The 20,238-nt window shown below is 42.9% G+C and overlaps 1 protein-coding gene across 1 annotated transcript in view; it reads right to left on the bottom strand.

Moving 5' to 3' along the window:
• The window catches only part of AGBL4 (AGBL carboxypeptidase 4), a 1,245,941-nt gene that overhangs the window by 334,594 nt on the left and 891,109 nt on the right, over positions 1-20,238 (bottom strand). The window contains exon 6 of the mRNA XM_087445980.1: positions 3,768-3,807. Coding sequence (XP_087302106.1) covers positions 3,768-3,807 — 40 coding nt within the window. The remainder of the gene's footprint in view (positions 1-3,767; positions 3,808-20,238) is intronic.

The raw sequence follows: 20,238 nt of genomic DNA, 5'->3' as shown, positions 1-20,238 counted from the left end.
ATGACCATAAATGGGAAAGGAGAAGGATACCTCCCTACCAATTATGAAGACAATATTAAAATTAAGACCTGTTAGAAATAAGACAGAGTGGAGTTACTGCAGAGTTAAGATGGTAGACCAGCGGAACAGTACAGAGACCTCAGAAACAGATTATAGGAAAACTGATATAAGACAGATGTGTAATTGCTAATAAGTGAGACAAAGGATGGACTAGTTGTTGTATGGTGATATTGTATGAGATAATGGGTTACCCATGTGTAAACAAAAAAAAATTAAATCCCTAACTCATCATAAACGGAGATCAGTCCTAAATGAGATAAAGACCCCAGTGTGACATAAAACTTGACAATTTTTAGAATACAGGAGAATATAATATCCAGGTAGGGAAGGGTTTCTTAAATAAATCACAAAAGCAAAGTTCATAAAGCAAGAAGATTAACAAATTCAACTACAATAAAATAAAAATCCTTCCATAAATCGAAATACATCATAAATCAAAAAACACAAGCCATCGTCTGGGAGAAGATATTTGCAATGCATATAAGTGACAAAGTATTGATATTCAGAATAATAAAAAACTACAAATCAATAAAAAGAAACAATCCAATAAAAAAAATGGACAAAGGTTATGAAAAGTCACTTCAGAGAAGAAGAAACCAAAGTGGTCAATAAACATACAAAAAGATACTCGATCCCACCAGCAATCAGGGAAACACATATTATAAAAACAATGGGATACCATTTCATGTTTATCATGATAACTGGTAAAAATTTCTAAATCTGACAATTCCAACTGTTGAGGATTCAGGGAAATGAAAACCCATACTTTGCTGTTGGAAGTGTAAATTTGTTTAACTACTTTAGAAAACAATTAGCCGTTATGTAGTAAATTTGAAGATGCATATAATAAGTAATTCGTCTCCTACCTATTTGCCCCAGAGAAATTTTTTTTTTTTTAATTTTTTGTTTATTGCAGTAACATTGGTTTATAAAGAAATTCTCATACTTATGACAAGGAGACATGCACAAAAATGCTTTTTGTAGGATTGTTTACAATTGCAAAAAAACCTGGAAATAACCTAAATTATGATCAATAAAATGGATAAAGAAATTGACACAATCATATGTGGAATATCATATAGCAGTTAAAATGAATAAACCAGAGCTACATGTATCTACATAAATGAATCTCTACAATATAATAATGAGTAGAAGAAAAGTCACAGAAGGACATTTATAGTGTGACATCATTTATAGGAATTTGTAAAACAATACCAGTTACACCAGTTATATTTTTGGATACATAGATATGGAAAAATATTGAAATTATTACAGTGCTTACCTATAGGTTGAAGGGAGAGAGATACAGTCAGGTAGGAGTACAGAGAAGTCTCAACTAGATCTATAAATTTTTTTAAATAAGGGACTCTGTGGCATGATATGATAGAGCCAAGGTGTTTGGTGGTGGTGGTGGGGGAGCAGTAAACAACTATTCATTATATCTCTACTCTTTTCTGTATATTCAAAATTATTCACAATAAATAAATTAAGAGTTTAAAGAAGATAACACAGATTGCTAAGGCTTCTGAATTCCCAGGTCCTACCTGTGCCCCTGAGAGCTGAGTGGATCAATATCTCATAGTGTATACCTCAAAATATCATACAAGTGCAGCCTACTTGCAGTACATCAGTGTGCCACAACACACCTTTTGGAAAGCTTTGGCTCAGAAGATATTCTTTTCTCATCTAAAAGTAGGGAAAATTATAAACCAGCACTTAACATTTTGCAATTCCACAGTTGTGCAAAAGGAGTGCACTGAGAGCCACAACTACTCTACTTGAATTTGTGCAGTAGCAATTAGGAACAGAAGAAGCTGGCACAAAAGAACTGCAGTTAACAGAGTCTGCAAGTTTCCTTCTAAAGCAACTGAACACAGATCAAGAACTCTCTCCAAATCGTACATCAGCATCATATCAGGGGGTGACCAGATGAGACTGGGATGTGAAAGCAGGCAATCTGGGTCAGCATATGTGGAGTAGAACAGGACACATTCACAAAGGAGAGCAAGTGAACAGGACAGGACAAAGATAATCCTTCACCAACACCTTTGTGGGGAGGGATTGGTAGGTCACACGACTGAGCCACTCTACTTATGTTAGCCCATGATTTGGAATTTCTATATATATATCAATCATATGTATGTTAAACATAGCTCATTCTATGGAATAGATTAAACATTTTCAAATTAGTTCATCTTTGTTCTTCTAAAGTCCCAAGTTCCAAGAGCTCTATCAGGTGGAATACAGTAAGGTCACCTGAACTCGGTGGATCCAACTTCCACTTGCAGTCACTGTCTTATACCTCAGTTACGTGGACTGATGATCAACCTTTGTGCTAGAATAGTGCCTACAGAGGACAATTTCTCAATCTCCTTGTATGTGAGCCACCCGGCCCCCAGATACAGCATGACAGGCTTGGTGGAAGGCAGGGATGACATGGCACAGCCATACTGGTTACTAAATATTGAAATACCTCCTTATTTATTGGTAATTAGCCACTCCTAGAGCCCCCCAACCCTGCCATGTGACCCCTCTGGCACACTAGCCCCTTCCCCAGGATGCCATCTCCTCACAGTCCAGTAACCAAAGTGTTAACACCTAGCACAGCAGGGGGTCACCAGGGCTGTTAAATATTTTGAATATCACCAATGAATGAAGATGAACCTCCACACCCACTCTTGAGTGCTCACTAACCCTGCTGGCATCATCATCCCCATGGATTCCAAGAGAGAGCAGCATCTCTTGTTGGCCAGTTTTGCCTCAAGTTCCCAAACCAAAATAAAATGTCTTTCTGGCAAAACTAAACTGTTCAAGCTGCTTCTAGGCTAGATGCCAGGCCTAGGGGAAAGAAAGGACCTTTCAATCCCAGGGCCACAGCTTTGCTGGGGGACTTGTCCTTCCCCTAGAGGTGAGCGACAAGAGTCATCCTGCCCCTCAGCATGGAAGACCAAATCTGGTCACTTCCCCAGACTGGCCCTTCCTCATGAGCCACCCTCCCTTCATTCCATCCCACTCACCAGGCAGCTTCCCCATTCCCCATGATTTTAAAACTTATTTCTCAAGAGACCAGGACATTTCCGTGACACTTGAGTCCACCAAGTGATTTGGGGAGAACTTGGCCCTGGAATATGCAGCAAGATCAGAGCATCAGCCCTGCTATCTGCAGAGTCAAGAGGAGGCAACAGGGGCCGGCCCCGTGGCTTAGCGGTTGAGTGCGTGTGCTCCGCTACTGGTGGCCCGGGTTCGGATCCCGGGCGCGCACTGACGCACCACTTCTCTGGCCATGCTGAGGCCGCGTCCCACATACAGCAACTAGAAGTATGTGCAACTATGACATACAACTATCTACTGGGGCTTTGGAGAGAAAAAGGAGAGGAAAAAAAAAAAAAAGGAGGAGGATTGGCAATAGATGTTAGCTCAGAGCTGGTCTTCCTCAGCAAAAAGAGGAGGATTGGCATGGATGTTAGCTCAGGGCTGATCTTCCTCACAAAAAAAAAAAAAAAGAGGAGGCAACACAGAGCTGGGAGGGAGAAAAGGAACTGCCCATGGGGCAGAAGATGGGGGAGAAGGGTGGGTCATGGTGCAGGAGTTCTGCTGTTCTTTCAGTGAGTCAACAGGGGCCAGCAGGAATTGCATTTGCATAGGCAACCAGGCATCGCTCTGGGACATGAGGAAAAAGCCAAAATAGAACAGCCGCACCTACTCACCGGGGCTGGTTATTGTCAGGAGGTCAAGCTGCCGCTGTTGCTGCAAAAGAAACACATTGTGAGAGCACTGATTCAAGCCAGAGCCAAACTTGTGCTTAGCAGGTCAGGGTGGATGTGCAAAGGGGCTGTTCAGACAAACAGAGCAGGATACCTCGTGGAGAAAGTGGTGCTCACCCACAGTTCTGCAGAGAGGGCTTGCACCCCGGAGACAAAGGGACATGGATGGCCTTTTTGTTTGTCCTTGGATGGTCAGAGCTGAGAAGGCCATAGAGGTTCCAGTCAAATATATATTATACTTAGGGAAAATGAGGCCCTGAGAGGAATGTGGCTCCCCTACAGCTACAAAGAAAGTCCCTTTCCAGACTCCCAGCCATGGGCTCATTCCTCTCTACCAGATGGCCTTAAATTTCTCTTTGCTCACACTGGCTGCACTGGTTAAGTGTCTAATATCTTGGCAACCCTCTTTCCCTTGGGTCCTTAAGTCACTGTTACCCTCCTGATACTCCTTTCTAACCAAGATACTCCTGGGCTGGTAAATTTCTTGAATCTATTCAACAACGCTATGATATTTTCAATTATTGATGATCAAACCATTCTTTCTCTAACTGAACCCTCATCTCTTTGTACTACACAACATTCATGGAAAATAATATTTCTCAGGTACACTAGGCCATATGGATGAGGCTGCTTGTGTTTGGAGGCAACTGGCCTTGGGTACCCCCAAGGGCTGAGGTGATCAATATCTCAGCAGACTTGCCCCCTGTCACACCATACTTATGGGGAAGCTCTGTCCTAGATTGGATGTCATGGGAACCTGGAGGTAGAGAAGTGGGTATTGGAGGCTGGGGGTGGGGCAGTGGTGAGCAACTCTCTTAAAGACCCAAGTCAGGATTCCTTAAGCCCCAGTCAACCTCTTTCTCTTTCCTCACTTGATTTTCCATAAACAGAACTGGAAACCTGTAATTTTTTTCTTAAAGGGAATTCAAACAAACTCCATTTTGAGAACCACTGCTCCAGATTACACATTGCGGGAGCTTCTGATTACCTGGTATTTCATCTAGTGGATCCTTTGCCATATTTCATCTCACCTACATTTCCTTCTTTATCTTGCCTCTCTCCAAGAATGGCTTCCTGAAATTCTGCTGAAGCAGAAAGGGGAAGGCAGCAACATTTTCTGAGTACCAACTATAGGCCAGGCACAGTACCAGGTGCTTTGATATGTCATTTCTTTTCATACTCTTGGCAATCCAAAAGGGTTGGTATTGTACAGGAGAGGACATGAGATTCAGAGAGGAGAAATTATCTGCCCAAGACCACATCTTCATTAAATGGCAGGACCAGGATTAGAATTCAATCAGTTCTAATCCTGGCTTGAAAGCCCAAAATATAATGCACATAAATCACTTAGCATGATGCCTAGTACGTAATAGGTGCTAAGAAGAGCTATTTTGTGTTGATGTTTTGTTACTAGGATAGACCATTGACTCTTGGCTTATAAAAGTTGTCTCTTCCCTTTTCATAGAATTACAGATACTTAGAGCTCAAAGGTCATTGAGGCTGAATTGCCACCAGGACAGGAATCCCCTCTGCAACGTCCCCACCAGTTGGATGAACTGCATCTGTGTTATTTCTTCTCTTGAGGGAGAACTCACTACTTCTTATCAGTTGGATAGCTCTACTTTGAGCAGGGTTAAAAGCTGCTTCCTTATGACATCATCACTGTTTCTAGCTGCCTCAGACCATGACAAGTTTGGAGATCTGAAGATCTGTGTCTTCTTCTCTCCCGGCTAAATATTCCTAGTTCCTTTGCCCTTTTTTCATAAAACCTGGTGTCAAATCTCCTCGTCCTTGTGGTCCCCCTCCTCTTCCATTTAACTTGGATCTGTCCCAGTCGAAACGTCTTTAAGATCTCGCTACTCCATGCTTCAATGACTTCTCATGGGCCTAAAACCAAGCTGTATCCTTTCAGAGCCTTCTCAATCACACATCTCTGTTGTCCTGCCAGTTCATAACTCATTCCAGTTGACATTTTCAAGCAAACAATGCAATTCCAAGATGTCACTGACCTACATTATGAACACACATCCTCGCTGCTGAAATGAAACACACACCCACACACGCGGGCTAGAAGGAATGCTGGAGCCAGATCGCCTTCCTTCCCAAACACAGAACCAGGCCAATACTGCAATTGGCTCAAGCTGCCTTTGCCAAGGCCCACCTGTGTGGCTTGGCACTTTCCTCATGCATGAGGAAAGAATACATTGTGTCCTTCTATTCTTCCATGAGCATGACTTGGTGATGACTGCAGTTGGTAAAGGAGATCTATTTACTTCAAAAGGGTCTATTTCCTAATTAAGAGCTATCTCTAAATGGTGACTCTGCGTCCAGGATCCAGTAGAGGAAGAAGGGACGAAAACCTGACAGAGGTCAGACAGACCTGGGCTTTTGTCCCGGCTCCTCTGTGTGGCTTTGGATAACCTACTATATGTCTCCGGCCTCAAACTTTATACCTCTAAAATGAGTGGGACTGAAATACCTTTAGTGACTCTGTGAATCAAATGCAACCAGGTACTGTGTCTGTGGGCGCCCTCTTCTGGTGAAAGAGTTCCCAGAGAATCCCTGTAGGCAGGACACTGGGGGGTCCAAGGACAGAGTCAGAATCTACAAGGGACCAGATGTTAAGCTGTCCTTTCACATTACAATTTTCAGTGCAGCGTGTCTTCCTTACTAGTTGAGGAGCCTCTATAAGGGCCTGGAACATCTATTAATCAGTCCACGGCACAGAGTAGCCCTCATACATTTGCTAAACTCACCTGAACTATTCCTGGCATCCACGTTATCCTTTCAAACCCCCATGCCTTTGCTCATGCTGTCCTCTCTCACTTCTCAAGACCTCCAGGAGGTCTTCTCTGTGTGTCAACTCCCAAACCTAATCCCCTTCTCTCCTTTCCTTAGAGCAGAATGAGTATTTCACACTTTGTTCTTCCAAGGCATCTTGTAAAATGTATCTTTTGTATCTTGCTCTGTCTTAATGATCTGTTTCCTTCTCTGTTTCTCACAAGGTCCTTACTCGAGGACAAGACTATGTCATTTCATCCCTATATCTCCAGTGTGCAGCACAAAGGCCTGGAAGGAATGTTTGATGTCATCTAGTTCAAGTGATTCAATTCTTCCATTATTCCCTCTGCAATGACTTTGTTAGGTAGGAATTAATCAGCATGGAAACTAAGCCTGCCCCTTCCTTTCCAGGACTTTCCCTCTGCCACATATTTGGGGTTTTTTGCCTTTATGATTTTGCTCCCACCATCTCTGCAGCCAGCAATACTGTCTATCCACCTCCTCTGGGAGACCTTCCTTCTTTTATTCCCACCCACGGGATCACTGTCTCTCCTTGACTCCTACAGCTCCTACAGTCTGTGCCACTCCTGTGTTGATGAATTAAATCTAACTTAGTGACAAGCCCATTTAACCTACACTTCACTGACATATGTGTGCACCACCTAGTGGCCCCAGTAGATAAGTGTAGGCTATTGTTTTAACCTGTAGCTCTTAACATAGGATTGCAAAATCTGCATGTTCTATACTGCAAATAAAAACGAAGTGTTCAAGAATCACTGTGCAACAATGTGTACCTAAGAAACTAGAATATCCAAATGATTCCCTCAAAGTCCTTCAAAAATAACAGAAATGAAATGAAAGAGAAATTTTTCATTACTAAATAGTCTACCTAGTATAATCGTTTGCAACTGCCAACGGAAACTGTATGGCATTTGTAAAAACAGGGCACATGATTTGTGGAATTTGACCAATAATATTCAATCAGTTTTGTATAGAGGGGGGCATGTTGGACATAAAAAATTACCAAATTATTATAATTACTTACCAACTGAGAGATATAAGGGCCTTTTATGTGGAGATGATACACTATCTACTGCCTGGGTGGCAGAATACGCAATGTCAGCTGGAGGAAATGAAGTCAGCGAGCTAGGCAGCAGGTTCAGTAGGCTGACAGGGCCTGCTGGCTGAGGGCTGCTTAGCTGAACCACTAGCCCACCAAAAGCTATAGTCTAAGGAAGGCAAGGCCTTCACATGTGTGGTGGCGTGTGTGCGTGTGTGTGTGTGTGTTTTGCAGAGTTCGGGGGAACGTTCCTCCTCAGGTAAAGGAATTCCATACTCAGACAGAGGGAAATTGTCCAAGTGTGCCTGTATGGTGTTCCATGGACTCTTGGAGGAGTGTGGGTATGCTAGCGTCGGGTCAATTAGGAGCTGGTGTGTGGACTCCTGGCTGTGTAAGAGCCCTGCATTCAGGCTTCTCTGCTAAAAGTGGTGCCCCATGGACATTCAGAAGAAACCCATTTCTATGCTAACCACCATGTGGTGAATGCTGAGTCATGACTCTATAAAGACCAGGGGGATGGGAGTTCCAAGGTCAACAGGAGCAATCTCTGAATTTGCCAGCCAGGGATGGCCAGAACATCTATAGCAGATGCTTAAGGAATTGTCTACCACCATCCTTGCTCCAAGAGTTATCCATATTCCCCTGAATCTTGTCCATATGCCCCTGACCTTCCCCGTCAGAGCACCATCATGTTGCATTTCCCTGGCCTGTTTACTCCTCCATCCTCTCCACTGGTTGTGTGAGCTCCCTGAGGGCAGGGCCTGTGTCATCATCACTTCTATCTTCTCAGGGCTAGCTCAGTGCCTGACCAATGAATGATGCCCAATAAAGATCTGCCAATCTCCTGTTACCAAGATGACAACTAGACAGGGCCTACTGAATTGGTCATTAGAAGACGTCTTTAGTTTTATCCTCCTCTCTCCCAGTATACACACACACACACACAGCCCCCATAATTTTTCACAAAACCCTCTCTGTTTCTGCCTGGGGGACCTGGGGATTGGGCCACAGAGAATTTGGCCTTCTTCATCTGGCTGGGTAATTATGAGGCTATGGTTAAAAATGGACTTTTCATTTTGGTCACGAACTGCATTGCAATTACTTCTCAGAATGAGAAAGGGACATGGTGTTCTGGGAGCTTTGGGGCTGGTTTGATGTGTGGGGTTCTGCGTGGTAGAAGAGAATAGTCACTGATTATGTGTTCTGTTTTGCTTTCTGCGTTTCGTGCAGGATAGCTATTTGGGGAAAAGTCAGTCTTTCATGGCATAGACTGGAGATGATTTAAACAAGAGCACCAGTAATCCCTGTGCATTCTCCTGTCACTCCAGAAACCAGCCATCATAGGGAGGACCTGGGGATCAGCACCCTCTGGAAACAGGGGTCACAGGGGCACAGGCACACATTTGGCTTCAGGGCTCAGGTCCCCCTTTACTGCAACCCCCCTTCCCTGCTCATTTCCTCTCCTCCCCCAGCCGTAGTCATTTTCTAGGCATCTAGGGATCTCATGCCCCCTCCCTGCCCTGCCCCAAGCATAGTCTGCTCCCTAGTATTTCCCGTGGTGCTGGCCCCTCTCTAAACTCCCTATTTGTGATCTCTCTTACTCTAGCCTGGCCTTCTCACTGGCTGAAGGACTGATCATTCTAAAATTAAATTTGCTCTTTTCTTAGAATAATTTAATGATCTCCATTGCATTTTGATAAAGATTAGGTTTCTAGCTTGGCATTCAAGAAGGGTGTGAAAAATCTCCATGAGTTTTATGTGCCATTTGAAAAAAGCAGTTTTTACATTATCATATAACCTCATATTTGGAAAACAAACAAAAATTACCTATTATTTTCAGAACCAAACTTCAGACAATAAAGGTGGGGCTAACTGTGTTGGTCAGGCACATATACAGAAGATAGACTCTCCCTTGGCAGGAGAAGGAGTGGGGAGGGCCAGCCACCTCTGTGAGGAGAGGGAGCAGGGATTATGGAAGTTTGGAAAACGCTGTCTCAAGGCACTGAGCTCATGCCCACATCCCATGGAAGTGGGGCGCTGGCCTTGTATTTGTCTGACCATTCTTTATGCACCACCTGACTTGCTCCCCGACCCTCGCTCCTGCCCTTGACATGGCCCTCTTTCCACTTCTCCTCATGATAAACAACTGATGCGCAACACGGCTTTCCCAGACAGCACTGTGCCTTCACTCTTTGACTCTTCATTTATTTATTTGTTACTTCAACAAACATCACTGGAGCATCCACTCTGTACCAGCGATGTTGCTGAAGATAGGGTGAGAAAGACACGGCCCCTGTCCTCAAAGAGCTAGCTGCTAGCAAATAGTGACGTGGGGAAGACAGATATATTAAGCAAATAATCATACAATATGAATTAATTTCAACTACGCTAAGTGCGCCAAAGAAAAATATGGGGAAAGGTACTGTCATCAGCGTTCACAGTATCCCTCAAACCTCACCTGGCCCCCTGGCTGAAGCCTGGATGCCACCCCCAAGCATCCTCCAACCCCAGCACCTTCTAGGGGAATCTGAGCAGTGGCTGAGGCTCAGCCTCCCTTTTGGGCATCTATTCCCATCAGAATAATAAAAAATGCATTAGCCTTTTATTCAGGGAGAGAGTGAACATCACTCAAGTCTGAAATAGAATCCCACGACTGGGGGTTAAATTCAGCGGGAAGCAGAGTGGGGCAGCAGACAAAAGCATGTGTGAGATTGCTTCAATATATTTCACCAAATACTTTCTGCTCCTGTAGCTTCCTGTTATTGGAAAAGCCAGGCATGCAAGTGGCTTTCATCCCCAGGGCAGCCTAAAGGAGCTTTTCAGTCCAGCCTCTGGCAGCCTGCACAAAAGCAGGGCAAGTGGCAACGGTGAGGAGCACACAACATGGCAGAGACATTTGGGACGAATAGCAGCAGTGGCTGCAGCGGCTGCCGTTTGCTGAGCACTGACTGTGTAGCAATCCTCACCACTTCTGGAGGCAGGCACTGTTACCCCGTTTTACAACGAAGACCCTGAGGGTGAAGAGTTAGGTTACTTGCCCAAGGTCACAGGTGCTAAGTGGAACAAAGCTGGATTCAAACCCATACTGTTTGCCTCTGAAGCCCATGCTCAGTTAGATGTGAAAGCAGTTAGTTGTGAGAAATGAGGGAAAATCTCGGCTGATCCCCAGGTTTCTAGGCAGAGGAGCAGTATGAGCTGTGGCGGGTGACGCTGTGCCACTGGAACAGCCTCTGCACACAGGGAGTCGTAGAAGCTACAGCTTCAGGGTGATCTTTTGTACTTTTCCTTCTTAGTATTCACAGTTTGAAATTCTGTATTTACCTGTGTTTATATTCCATTAATGTCATTCCCGTTATAATCTAAGCTCTGTGACAGGAAGGACAGGGTTTAGCTCTCCTGGCATCGTGGGCTCTGTCTAAAGATGTGTTCAAAGATTGAGTAGGGAAGGCTGGATCAGGATTTTAAAGAGGGCTGGATAAACAGCTGAAGCCCTCACTCCTGCTGGAGAGAAATGACACACGTCGAATCCCAAAATCCCAAACAGTCAGACAAGGGCTTGTACTGGAGGATTTCACCTTCCCTAGCTCTGCAGGAAAGACCCATGCAACAAGAAACAGCAAGAGGAAAGCTGTTTGAGTCATGAATCAGAAGACTCCATGCCAGGACAGATTGTTTCTTCCCCACCCTCCGCTCTGGTGATATGAGGCCATGTGGAAACCTACAAGAACAGACATGGCATCTAACGTGATGGTGCAGCTCAAGGCTGGAGAAGATGCATACATGGCTGACAGATGCTCACCCAGTGCACCCATGGGCCCCATAGCATGTAACATTGATTTAATGGTGTCTCACACTATAGTTAAGTGTTTACATATTAGTCTTTTTTTTTCTCCCCACCTCTACCTCTCCATTCTCCGTCCCCTACCCCCTGCCTTCTCCTCCAAGTTCAGAGCTGAATATTTTTCATATCTCTGTGTGCACTCTCCCCATACCTGATCCCTGAGAGGGCCTCAGGAAGTTTGCTGCAGATGTGGTGTTTTGGCTTATTACCAGATGAAATTATGATTATAATTCTCTTTTTTTGTATATTTTGAGTAAGTCACAACTTTTGTAGAATCAAACTTTAGAGTTTAAAATATATGCCCTTTAGGCCTTCAATTTATACTTTAAAGCTGTGATTACTCTTCATCCTTAAGGTCACCAAGATCCAGCATGAGTGAGGCTATCCCGTAACACAGCCTCCTGGGATGTCAAGCAAGGGGCTTTGGAGAACAGCTAGCCCAACTACTTTGTTCCAAAGAAAAGTAATTTGAGACAACAGTGGGGAATGGAGCTGCTCCAAGTCACCCACCACCTTGTTCTGTGCTGTTTGCTTGTACGCCTCCTTCAGCAGAGTAGAAAGAAGGGATTTATGTCTATATCCCATCTATGCCTGAAAAAGCCTAAATGCCTAGAAAAAAACTGTTAAGGAAAGCAAGGGAGTGGAGTGGGGGAGTGGAAACAGGGGAAGAATTTAGTTAGGAATTTGTTCTGAGTTCCAATATCATGTTGTTTATTTGATTAAACTGGTTTTAACTGAGGAATTATCAAGAGGACTTCTTTTAAGAAGTGGTAACTGAAAGGGCCCTTAAAGATAGGAACTATCTTACTTCTCACTGAGCAAGTAGAGCCAATTTTTAAGAAAGACTAGAAGGGCAGAAACCTGGATGGGCCATGAGGCCCTGGCTACGGTCTGTCTCTAATGAGTCTGTTTACGCTTGACATTTGGTTCTTGGGATTATCAGGGCATCTCCCTGAAACACTATATTCTGTTTGTCTCTTTACATATTTGATTATTTAATGTAAAATACTAATTCCAAAAAAGCGCTTGAAGAAGCTTACAATGAGAGTATGCCACAAAATTAAAAACATGTAACTAAAGACATGGAGAAAAAGCAAAATAAGGATAGGAGAAATTAGATGATGCTAGGTACAAGGTATAACTCACAGTTCATATCCTAAGATACGCATTCACTTGCTAGAGGTGGGGTACAAATTTGGCTCTCAGGTTTTTAGCAACCGAGGCACAGTGGAAAATTGAGTTACAAGATACCCCGTGTCCTAAGGGAAAAACAAAAATGAACAAATAAAAATCCCAAATAAAACAGTTGAATTACAGAATTTCCCAAGCTGGGGTCTGAGGGAAATCTCTTCTTAGGGTCCTTAGAAAGGATATTTTGAGGCTTAATGGGTGATAGGCTATGGCCAGGTCATGCAGCGACATACCGGCAGAGCTATATGTGGATCAGCAGACCAGACTCCATGCTGCTTTTGAGTGAGTCTTGTGGCGCACAGAGATAGGTGAAATGCGGTGGTTGTGAGAGCACTTGGGCCAGAATAAGAAGCCACAGGTCTGTGCCATGGCTGAGAGTAAAGCATCGACAATGAGTACAGATCTTGGCTTGTGTACTCACAAGTGGTATAGCCCTTGCACAAATTACTTAACCTTTCATTTCAGCATTTCTAAAATGGGGATAAGAAGAATTTTTAAATTGAAATACAATTCCATGTAGAATTTTTATATTACAACAAACATTACTATATTATGGGATATAATATAAAATTCACATCTTTTTTTTTTAAAGATAATACACAAGACTCAATAAAATATTAAGCTTCAGATTTTTTGAGAGTATCAAGGTCGCTCTCCTCTAAGCAGATGGAAGAATTTAGAGGCTGTGACTTCTGAAAAGATCCTATCATACTCAAGTAAGTATTCAATAAAGTCTTTTTTCTTCCCATTCTCCTTCAGATTCAGCAAGTGTGCAAAGGAGTTCACAGCAGCTCTGCACAGAACTGTGGTCAAGACTGAATGAAACAATAAATTAGAAACACTTGGAAGCCAGAAGCTGTGTCTTCTGGCCCCAGCTCTGCCACTTACTTGCTGTATGAGCCAATAATTTACCTTCTCTGAACCTGTCTCTACCACATACATGGGCAAGTCAGGTAAATACTTTGAAACGGGTTTAGCAACCCACCTCCTGGTAAAGCAGTTAGCCCAGCGCTTTACGCATAACCTCTGGGTAAATGGCACACAGTCTGGTAAGGCTTTTATTTTTAATTCCAAGACTCTGTGCTTTGAAAGTCTTTCTTCCCCTCTTTCTCTATATATGACTCCTCTCTTAGATCATCACCTCCTGGAAGCCTCTGCTCACCCAGGCCAGGTTAGGGGCCTCCTCAAGGCCCCTCAGCACGTTGTACTACCCTTGGCCACAGACATTATCACTGTGGGTTGCAATCAGCTGTCTGAGTCATCTGGCTGTGAGCTCTGGTGGGCAAGGACGCTGTTTGATTCAGATCGGCATCTCCAGCTCCTACCACTGTACTTGGCACAGAGCAGGCCCTCAGTCATGTTTGCTGAATTGCATGAAACTGTGGAGTTCCTGTGAAAAATATCATGACATTCAGAATAAAACTCTGGCACTGAAAGTGAGGCAACATTAATCTGTGTTCCTGCCCAGTCAGAGTAATGCCTCTGCATGATGTCAGACTTATATACACTGCAGGAAGTAAAAGTGCCAGGCCATAAAAGTCTATTTTCTGCATTTGACTGGCTCTCATGGAAGTTCCATTCCACGCTGATTGACCACGACTTTCCACAAGAAATTGCCAGCTTGATCATGGGGAAAGAATCCAGATCTAATTGTTCTTTGTAAGCCTAGGACAGAAGGTATTGTTGCTTGAAAAATGGAACTGTCTAAATTAATTTTCCTGAAACAAACATCTTTGCCAAATAAAAGCAATGCATAATAACAACCCATAGTTAAAAGCAAAATGATACCTTTTGTTACGTGGGGAAAGCAAATGTGTTCACCACAAAAAAAGACCAAAATGTTATTTTCTTGGAACTCCAGGGACACATCTTGAAGTCTGATGAGAAGAGTATGTGTGTGTGTGTGTGTGTGTGTGTGTATGTGTGTTTAGGAGAAGAGTAGGGTGAAGGAGATGTCTCTTTCTGTCTTTTTTTCCTTTCCTTTTTTTTTTTTTTTCTGTTGCTTTTGAAAAACAAGCATCATTCATCTCTGATTTCTGAATAATGCAGCCATAATATTCTTAAATCCCATTACACTTTTAACAGACAGGAATTCAAAAAGGAGAATTAACATTTATTGAATTGCCCTTATTTTCCCTTGCCTAATTTTCCTAACCTATTTTTAATTTATTTCACCTTTTATATATATGTGTGTGTATCTTTGTAAACAATAATTCCTTCCTAGAAAAGCGTTCACTAAGAAGTAAAAACCTTTACTTGAACGTCTACTGTGGAACAAGTGCTCTCTTTATGTTTACTTAGTTTAGCCTCATGACACTCTTATAATGCAGGTATTTAGAGATGAGGAAACTGAGGCTCAAAGAGGTTAAGTAAATTGATTGAAGTCACACCACTAGTAAGTGATGGAGCTAAGCTTGAAATCAAGCTTCTGACTATGAAGCCCATGTTCTTAAAAATACTCTTTCCATAATATATAATATTATTTAATAATAATATTAGTGATATCAAAATAAAGAGAAAAATGCACACAAAAATCTCAACATCTCAACAGCCATTTCCATTTTTTCCATGCTGTTTTCTAGTTCTTGTCTAAGTATTTGTGCTTGTAATGCACGGTAATAATTATACATAAAAAACAAAAAGGTAGTCATGGCATAAATATGATTTTGCTACTTTCTGTATTCTGTTATTTTTAGGTTACATTATATCATAAGAAGTTTTCCAGTAGTATTACATAGTCTTGTAAAAGTTATTTTAATGACCTCATAATGTTGCATTTAGTGAAAGCACATAGTTTACTTAAACATAGGATGTTTAGGCTGTTATTATTTTGTTATTATAAATGACATTACAATAAACATCTTCCTGAAGACAATTTTTTCCTTCATTTGGATTCTCTGGGATGAATACCCAAGAGTGGAGTTACTGGGTCAGAAAATATGTACCTTTTTATTACTCCTGATACATATTGCCAAATTGCTTTCCAGTAGGATCATTCCAATTTACAGTCCTATGAATAGTGTGTGAGATAAAAATTTTACTGTAGTCTTGCCAGCATGGGGGATTATAACTTTTAAAATATTTTTTGTTAATGTAATAGTTATCATATGGTATCTGACTGTTACTTTAATTGCCTTTTTTTTTTAAAGATAATTTGGTGGGTTTGAATTCTTTTTCATTATCTTGTTAATTTATTGTATTTCCTACAGTGAGAGCTGGTTTTTCACATTTATCTGTCTAGCATAAACGTTTTAGCTCTGTTTGCATTTTAAACTCTCAGGGGATAACCACCTCTCTTGTTCTTAGTTCACTATCTTTGGTGGCACTGAAAATACCCACTTGGACCCAATTTGGATCCAAATGAAATGCTTTCCCTAAATAACAAGGACCTTTTTAAAGTTTCCAGTCAAAGATGGATCCCAGCGCAACTTGGAAATAGACATCTAGATAGTGTTAGTATAGGCTCACAAGGATTTAAGGATGCTCTGAGCTCCTCGCCTCTCCTTTAATCCCCTTCTAAGAACTGACGATGTCACTTCTCACCGAGCATGAGGAGCTCTGCAGGAGATCAAGGGCACTGACTGGCCCATTGTACAAGAGGTGGGCCTTTTCCCCATGATGCCCCTAGATTTCTCACTTCCAAGATTCTGTAAAGGAGAGAATAGTCCGAGGGCCTGCTCCTTGGGAAGAGATATTCTCCCCACCCTCAGAGAAAGCCAAGCAGAATCTCCCTTAAGGAAAGGAAGCCATGTTGGCTTGCCTCATCTGGCCAAAAGGAATTCTGTTAGAACATAGGCTGAGGTTCCATGGGTGGGGGGCGGGGGGGGGGCTACCACTTTCAAGTATTTTTTTGTGTGTTTTGTTTTGTTTTGCTTTATTTGGGGGATTTTGGAGGCAGTTGTGCTCTGTGGATATGTTTCCTTCCAAGAATTTGAGGGAAAGATTTGTTTTAGGTTAGGATTTAGGTGTTCAGGACCCTGAACAGTATCTGTCTACTCCATATCTATAAACATCATTGGGCTCCTCATTTTGATGCTTCCAGAGCATAGCAGTCACTCAATCAGCTATAGATACACATTGCTTAGCTTCTATTGTATATAAAGCTCTGTGCTAAGCCCTGGGGTAGGATAAGAAGTAGGCATAGATAAGCACTTACCTGAGCCAGGCATTTTGTTTATATTGGCTAACTTAAACCCCAGAATATTATGAAGTATGTTTCATAATCTATTTTATAGATAAGAAACTGAGGTTCTGAAATGTAAGGGAATTTATCCATGATCACACAGCTATGAGTTGGCTCTCTGCCTCTAGTTTCACTTCCCTTGACCCATTCTCCACCCTGCAACCAGAGTGAAATTTCAAAAATGCAAGCCTGGGCCGGCCCCCTGGCTTAGCGGCTAAGTGCGCGCGCTCCGCTACTGGCGGCCCGGGGTTCGGATCCTGGGCACGCACCGACGCACCGTTTCTCCGGCCATGCTGAGGCTGTGTCCCACATACAGCAACTAGAAGGATGTGCAACTATGACATACAACTATCTACTGGGGCTTTGGGGGAAAAAAAGGAGGAGGATTGGCAATAGATGTTAGCTCAGAGCCGGTCTTCCTCAGCAAAAAGAGGAGGATTAGCATGGATGTTAGCTCAGGGCTGATCTTCCTCACACACACACAAAAAATAAATAAATAAATAAATAAAATGCAAGCCTGATTTGCTGCTCCCCTCCTCAAAGTTCCCCATCCACTAAAAATGTCTAAGCTACCTACCATGATCATGCTGCCCCTGCCTGCCTCTGTAGCCTCCACACCTGCCACCACTCCCCTCAGTCCAGGCTCCAGCCAGGCTGGTCACCTTTAGTGCCCAGTATACCAAGCTTTCCTCTTGCCTCTATGTCTTCTTATATGCTGTTCCCTTGCCTGCCTGGAACATCCTTCCTGTCACAATCTTTCCTTGGTTAGCCGCCTCCCACTCCCTTTGCAAATCTCAGTTTACAGGTTACTTCCATCACTCAGCCTTATCTGATCCCCCAGCTTGGTTTAGATGCCATTCTTCTGGGCTTGTACTCCCCTATCAGAGCACAGTAGCTACCATCCTATAACTGTCCGTTTATTTTCTCACTCGACCGTGAGCTCCTTGAAGGTGACAACTATGTCTCATTCACCATTGTAGCCCCAGCATTTAACCATAGTGCATGGCACAGGGTAGATGCCTGCTATAGACTGAATGTTTGTGTCCCCCAAATTCACATTGGCTGAAAACTAATCCCCAGTGTGATGGTATTTGGATGTGGGCCTTTGGGAGGTGAAGAGGTCATGAAGGTGGAGCCCTCGTGAATGGGGTTAGTACCCTTATAAAAGAGACTCCAGAGAGATCTCTTGCCCCTTCCACCACATGAAGTTACAGTGAGAAGATGACCAACCAATGGACTGTAAACCAGGAAGTGGGCTCTCACCAGACACTGAATCTGCTGGTACCTTGATCTTGGACTTCCAGCCTCCAGAACAGTGAGAATTAAATTTCTGGTGTTTATAAGCCACCCAGTCTATGGTATTTTTGTTATAGCAGCCCAAATGGACTAAGACAGTGCCCCATAAATGCTCTTGAATAAATTAACAAATGAGCAGAATCAGAAGAGACTACAGAGCTGGCAAATAGATGGTGATCCAAGAGGTCAGGCATTTTTCAATGATTCTTTTTTGTAGTTACTTTAAGTTTCTGGATGGTCCTGTCCAGCATTCATTGGACAGTTGGTGGAACAAACAATAAGAAGAAAATCTGATCACTGATACACGAAGAGGAAGGCATTATTTGTACCCTCATGCTCCAGACCACCTACTCTGCCAGCATGCTACAGAGGACCAAGCGTGGACTTTGCAATCACACTCTGGCTTAACTCCTGGCTCTGCCTTTTTCTAGCTCTAGCTTTCCAGCAGCAACCATTAAGCAAATGCCTATCATGTGCCAGGTACTGTACTTTGTGCTTTATTTCTCTTTACTCAAATCTCCAATTCTTATTAACAAACCTGAAATGTAGGCATCACTCTTCTTATACAGATAAGGAAACTGAAGCTCAAAGAGTTTCAGTGACTTTTTCTAGGTAGCATAGCTAAGAAGTTCCAGCCCAGGGATTCAACCCAAGTCTCATTGGTTCCAGAGTCCCTGCTCTTTTTCTTATATCACACTTCCCTGCTTCTAATAGCCTTCTGCCTATGAGCACACAGTAGGTGAATAAGACAATGTAAAGAATTAGTTGCATTCTTCTTATGAAGTGCTGCAATTTCTCTGAATCAAATCTTTTCTTCCCTGAGCCAGCTCCTATGTGCGGGCAGATGGCAGATGGTGACAACTGTCCACTGCTTCTCTGAATATCACATTTGTATCCTATTCAAAAACACATTTACAAAGCTGTGTCTGTGGATGTAGATGGAGCAGAGAATAGAGGACATGCTTTTCCTCATCTGCCTATTATGTCCCTAAATGTGTCAATTTTTTTTCTCTGCAAGAAGAGCACTACATTGGATCCCCTCTTGTTTCTGCTTCAATGGCTTTGTAATTACGAGGGAAGCAAGAATTCGGCAGCTGGCCCCCTATGGAGAGAGAGCACTGGCTCCAGCACTTACACCAGTTGAAAGAAGAGCGAGCTCCTTGTGCTGAGATGGAGGTATCAGTGGCTTTTTAAAGCAGGTGTATGGGTGGGGGTGTGTGTGTTTGGTGTATATGCAAGGGAGTGAAAGCAAGAGGGAGAACTTGAGAGAGAGGAAGAGAGAAAGAGAAAGGCAAAAAAGCAACAGGGGAAAGGAAAGTGAGAATAAAGACCCAGCTCTCTGAAATTCACCTGAGTGAGTGCTGGAAAGCCCCAGGGATCATCTAGTCCAACATCAGCAAACCGCAGCCCGCGGGCCAAAGCTGGCCTGCTGCCTGTTTCTGTAAAGCCCATAGCTAAATAAGGCTTATATATTTTTAAATGACTGAAAATATTTAAAAATAATATTTTGTAATGTGAAAATTATAAGAAATCCAAATTTCAGTGTCCATAAGTAAAGTTTTATTGGAACACAGCCACACTCATTCGTTTACATATGGTCTATGCCTGCTTTTGAGCTACAAAGGCAAAGTTCAATAGTTGAAACAGAGATTGTTTGGCCTGCAAAGCCTAAAATATTTAGTCTATTGTCCTTTACAGAGAAAGTTTGTCTATTTCCTGATCTAGTTCAAACTCCAGACCCAACAGCCACCTTGAAGGCAGAGGTCATATGCATGTGATTCAAATCTGTATCCCTGGTGCCCAGCCAAAGGCTTAGCACCAAGACTGGCTACATAATTTGTGGGGTCCAGTGAAAAATGAAAATGCAGAGCCTCTTATTCAAAAAGCAGGATTAAAGTGCCGTTAAAGATACTAAAATATAAAGTCTCTGCCTTTCTCCCACTGTTTCTCTCTCTTGACCTGCCACGCTATTTTTTACTCACTATTTAATCTCCTTGGGCATGGAGGTAGTTGCGGGGTGAGTACAGCCCACCACAGATGTCCCAGTGCTCCACCTGAGACT

Source organism: Ceratotherium simum, chromosome 22, assembly GCF_057802395.1.
Source record: "Ceratotherium simum simum isolate JZ-2026a chromosome 22, ASM5780239v1, whole genome shotgun sequence".
Classification (NCBI taxonomy): Eukaryota; Metazoa; Chordata; class Mammalia; order Perissodactyla; family Rhinocerotidae; genus Ceratotherium; species Ceratotherium simum.
This window is presented reverse-complemented; position numbering and strand designations above follow the sequence as displayed.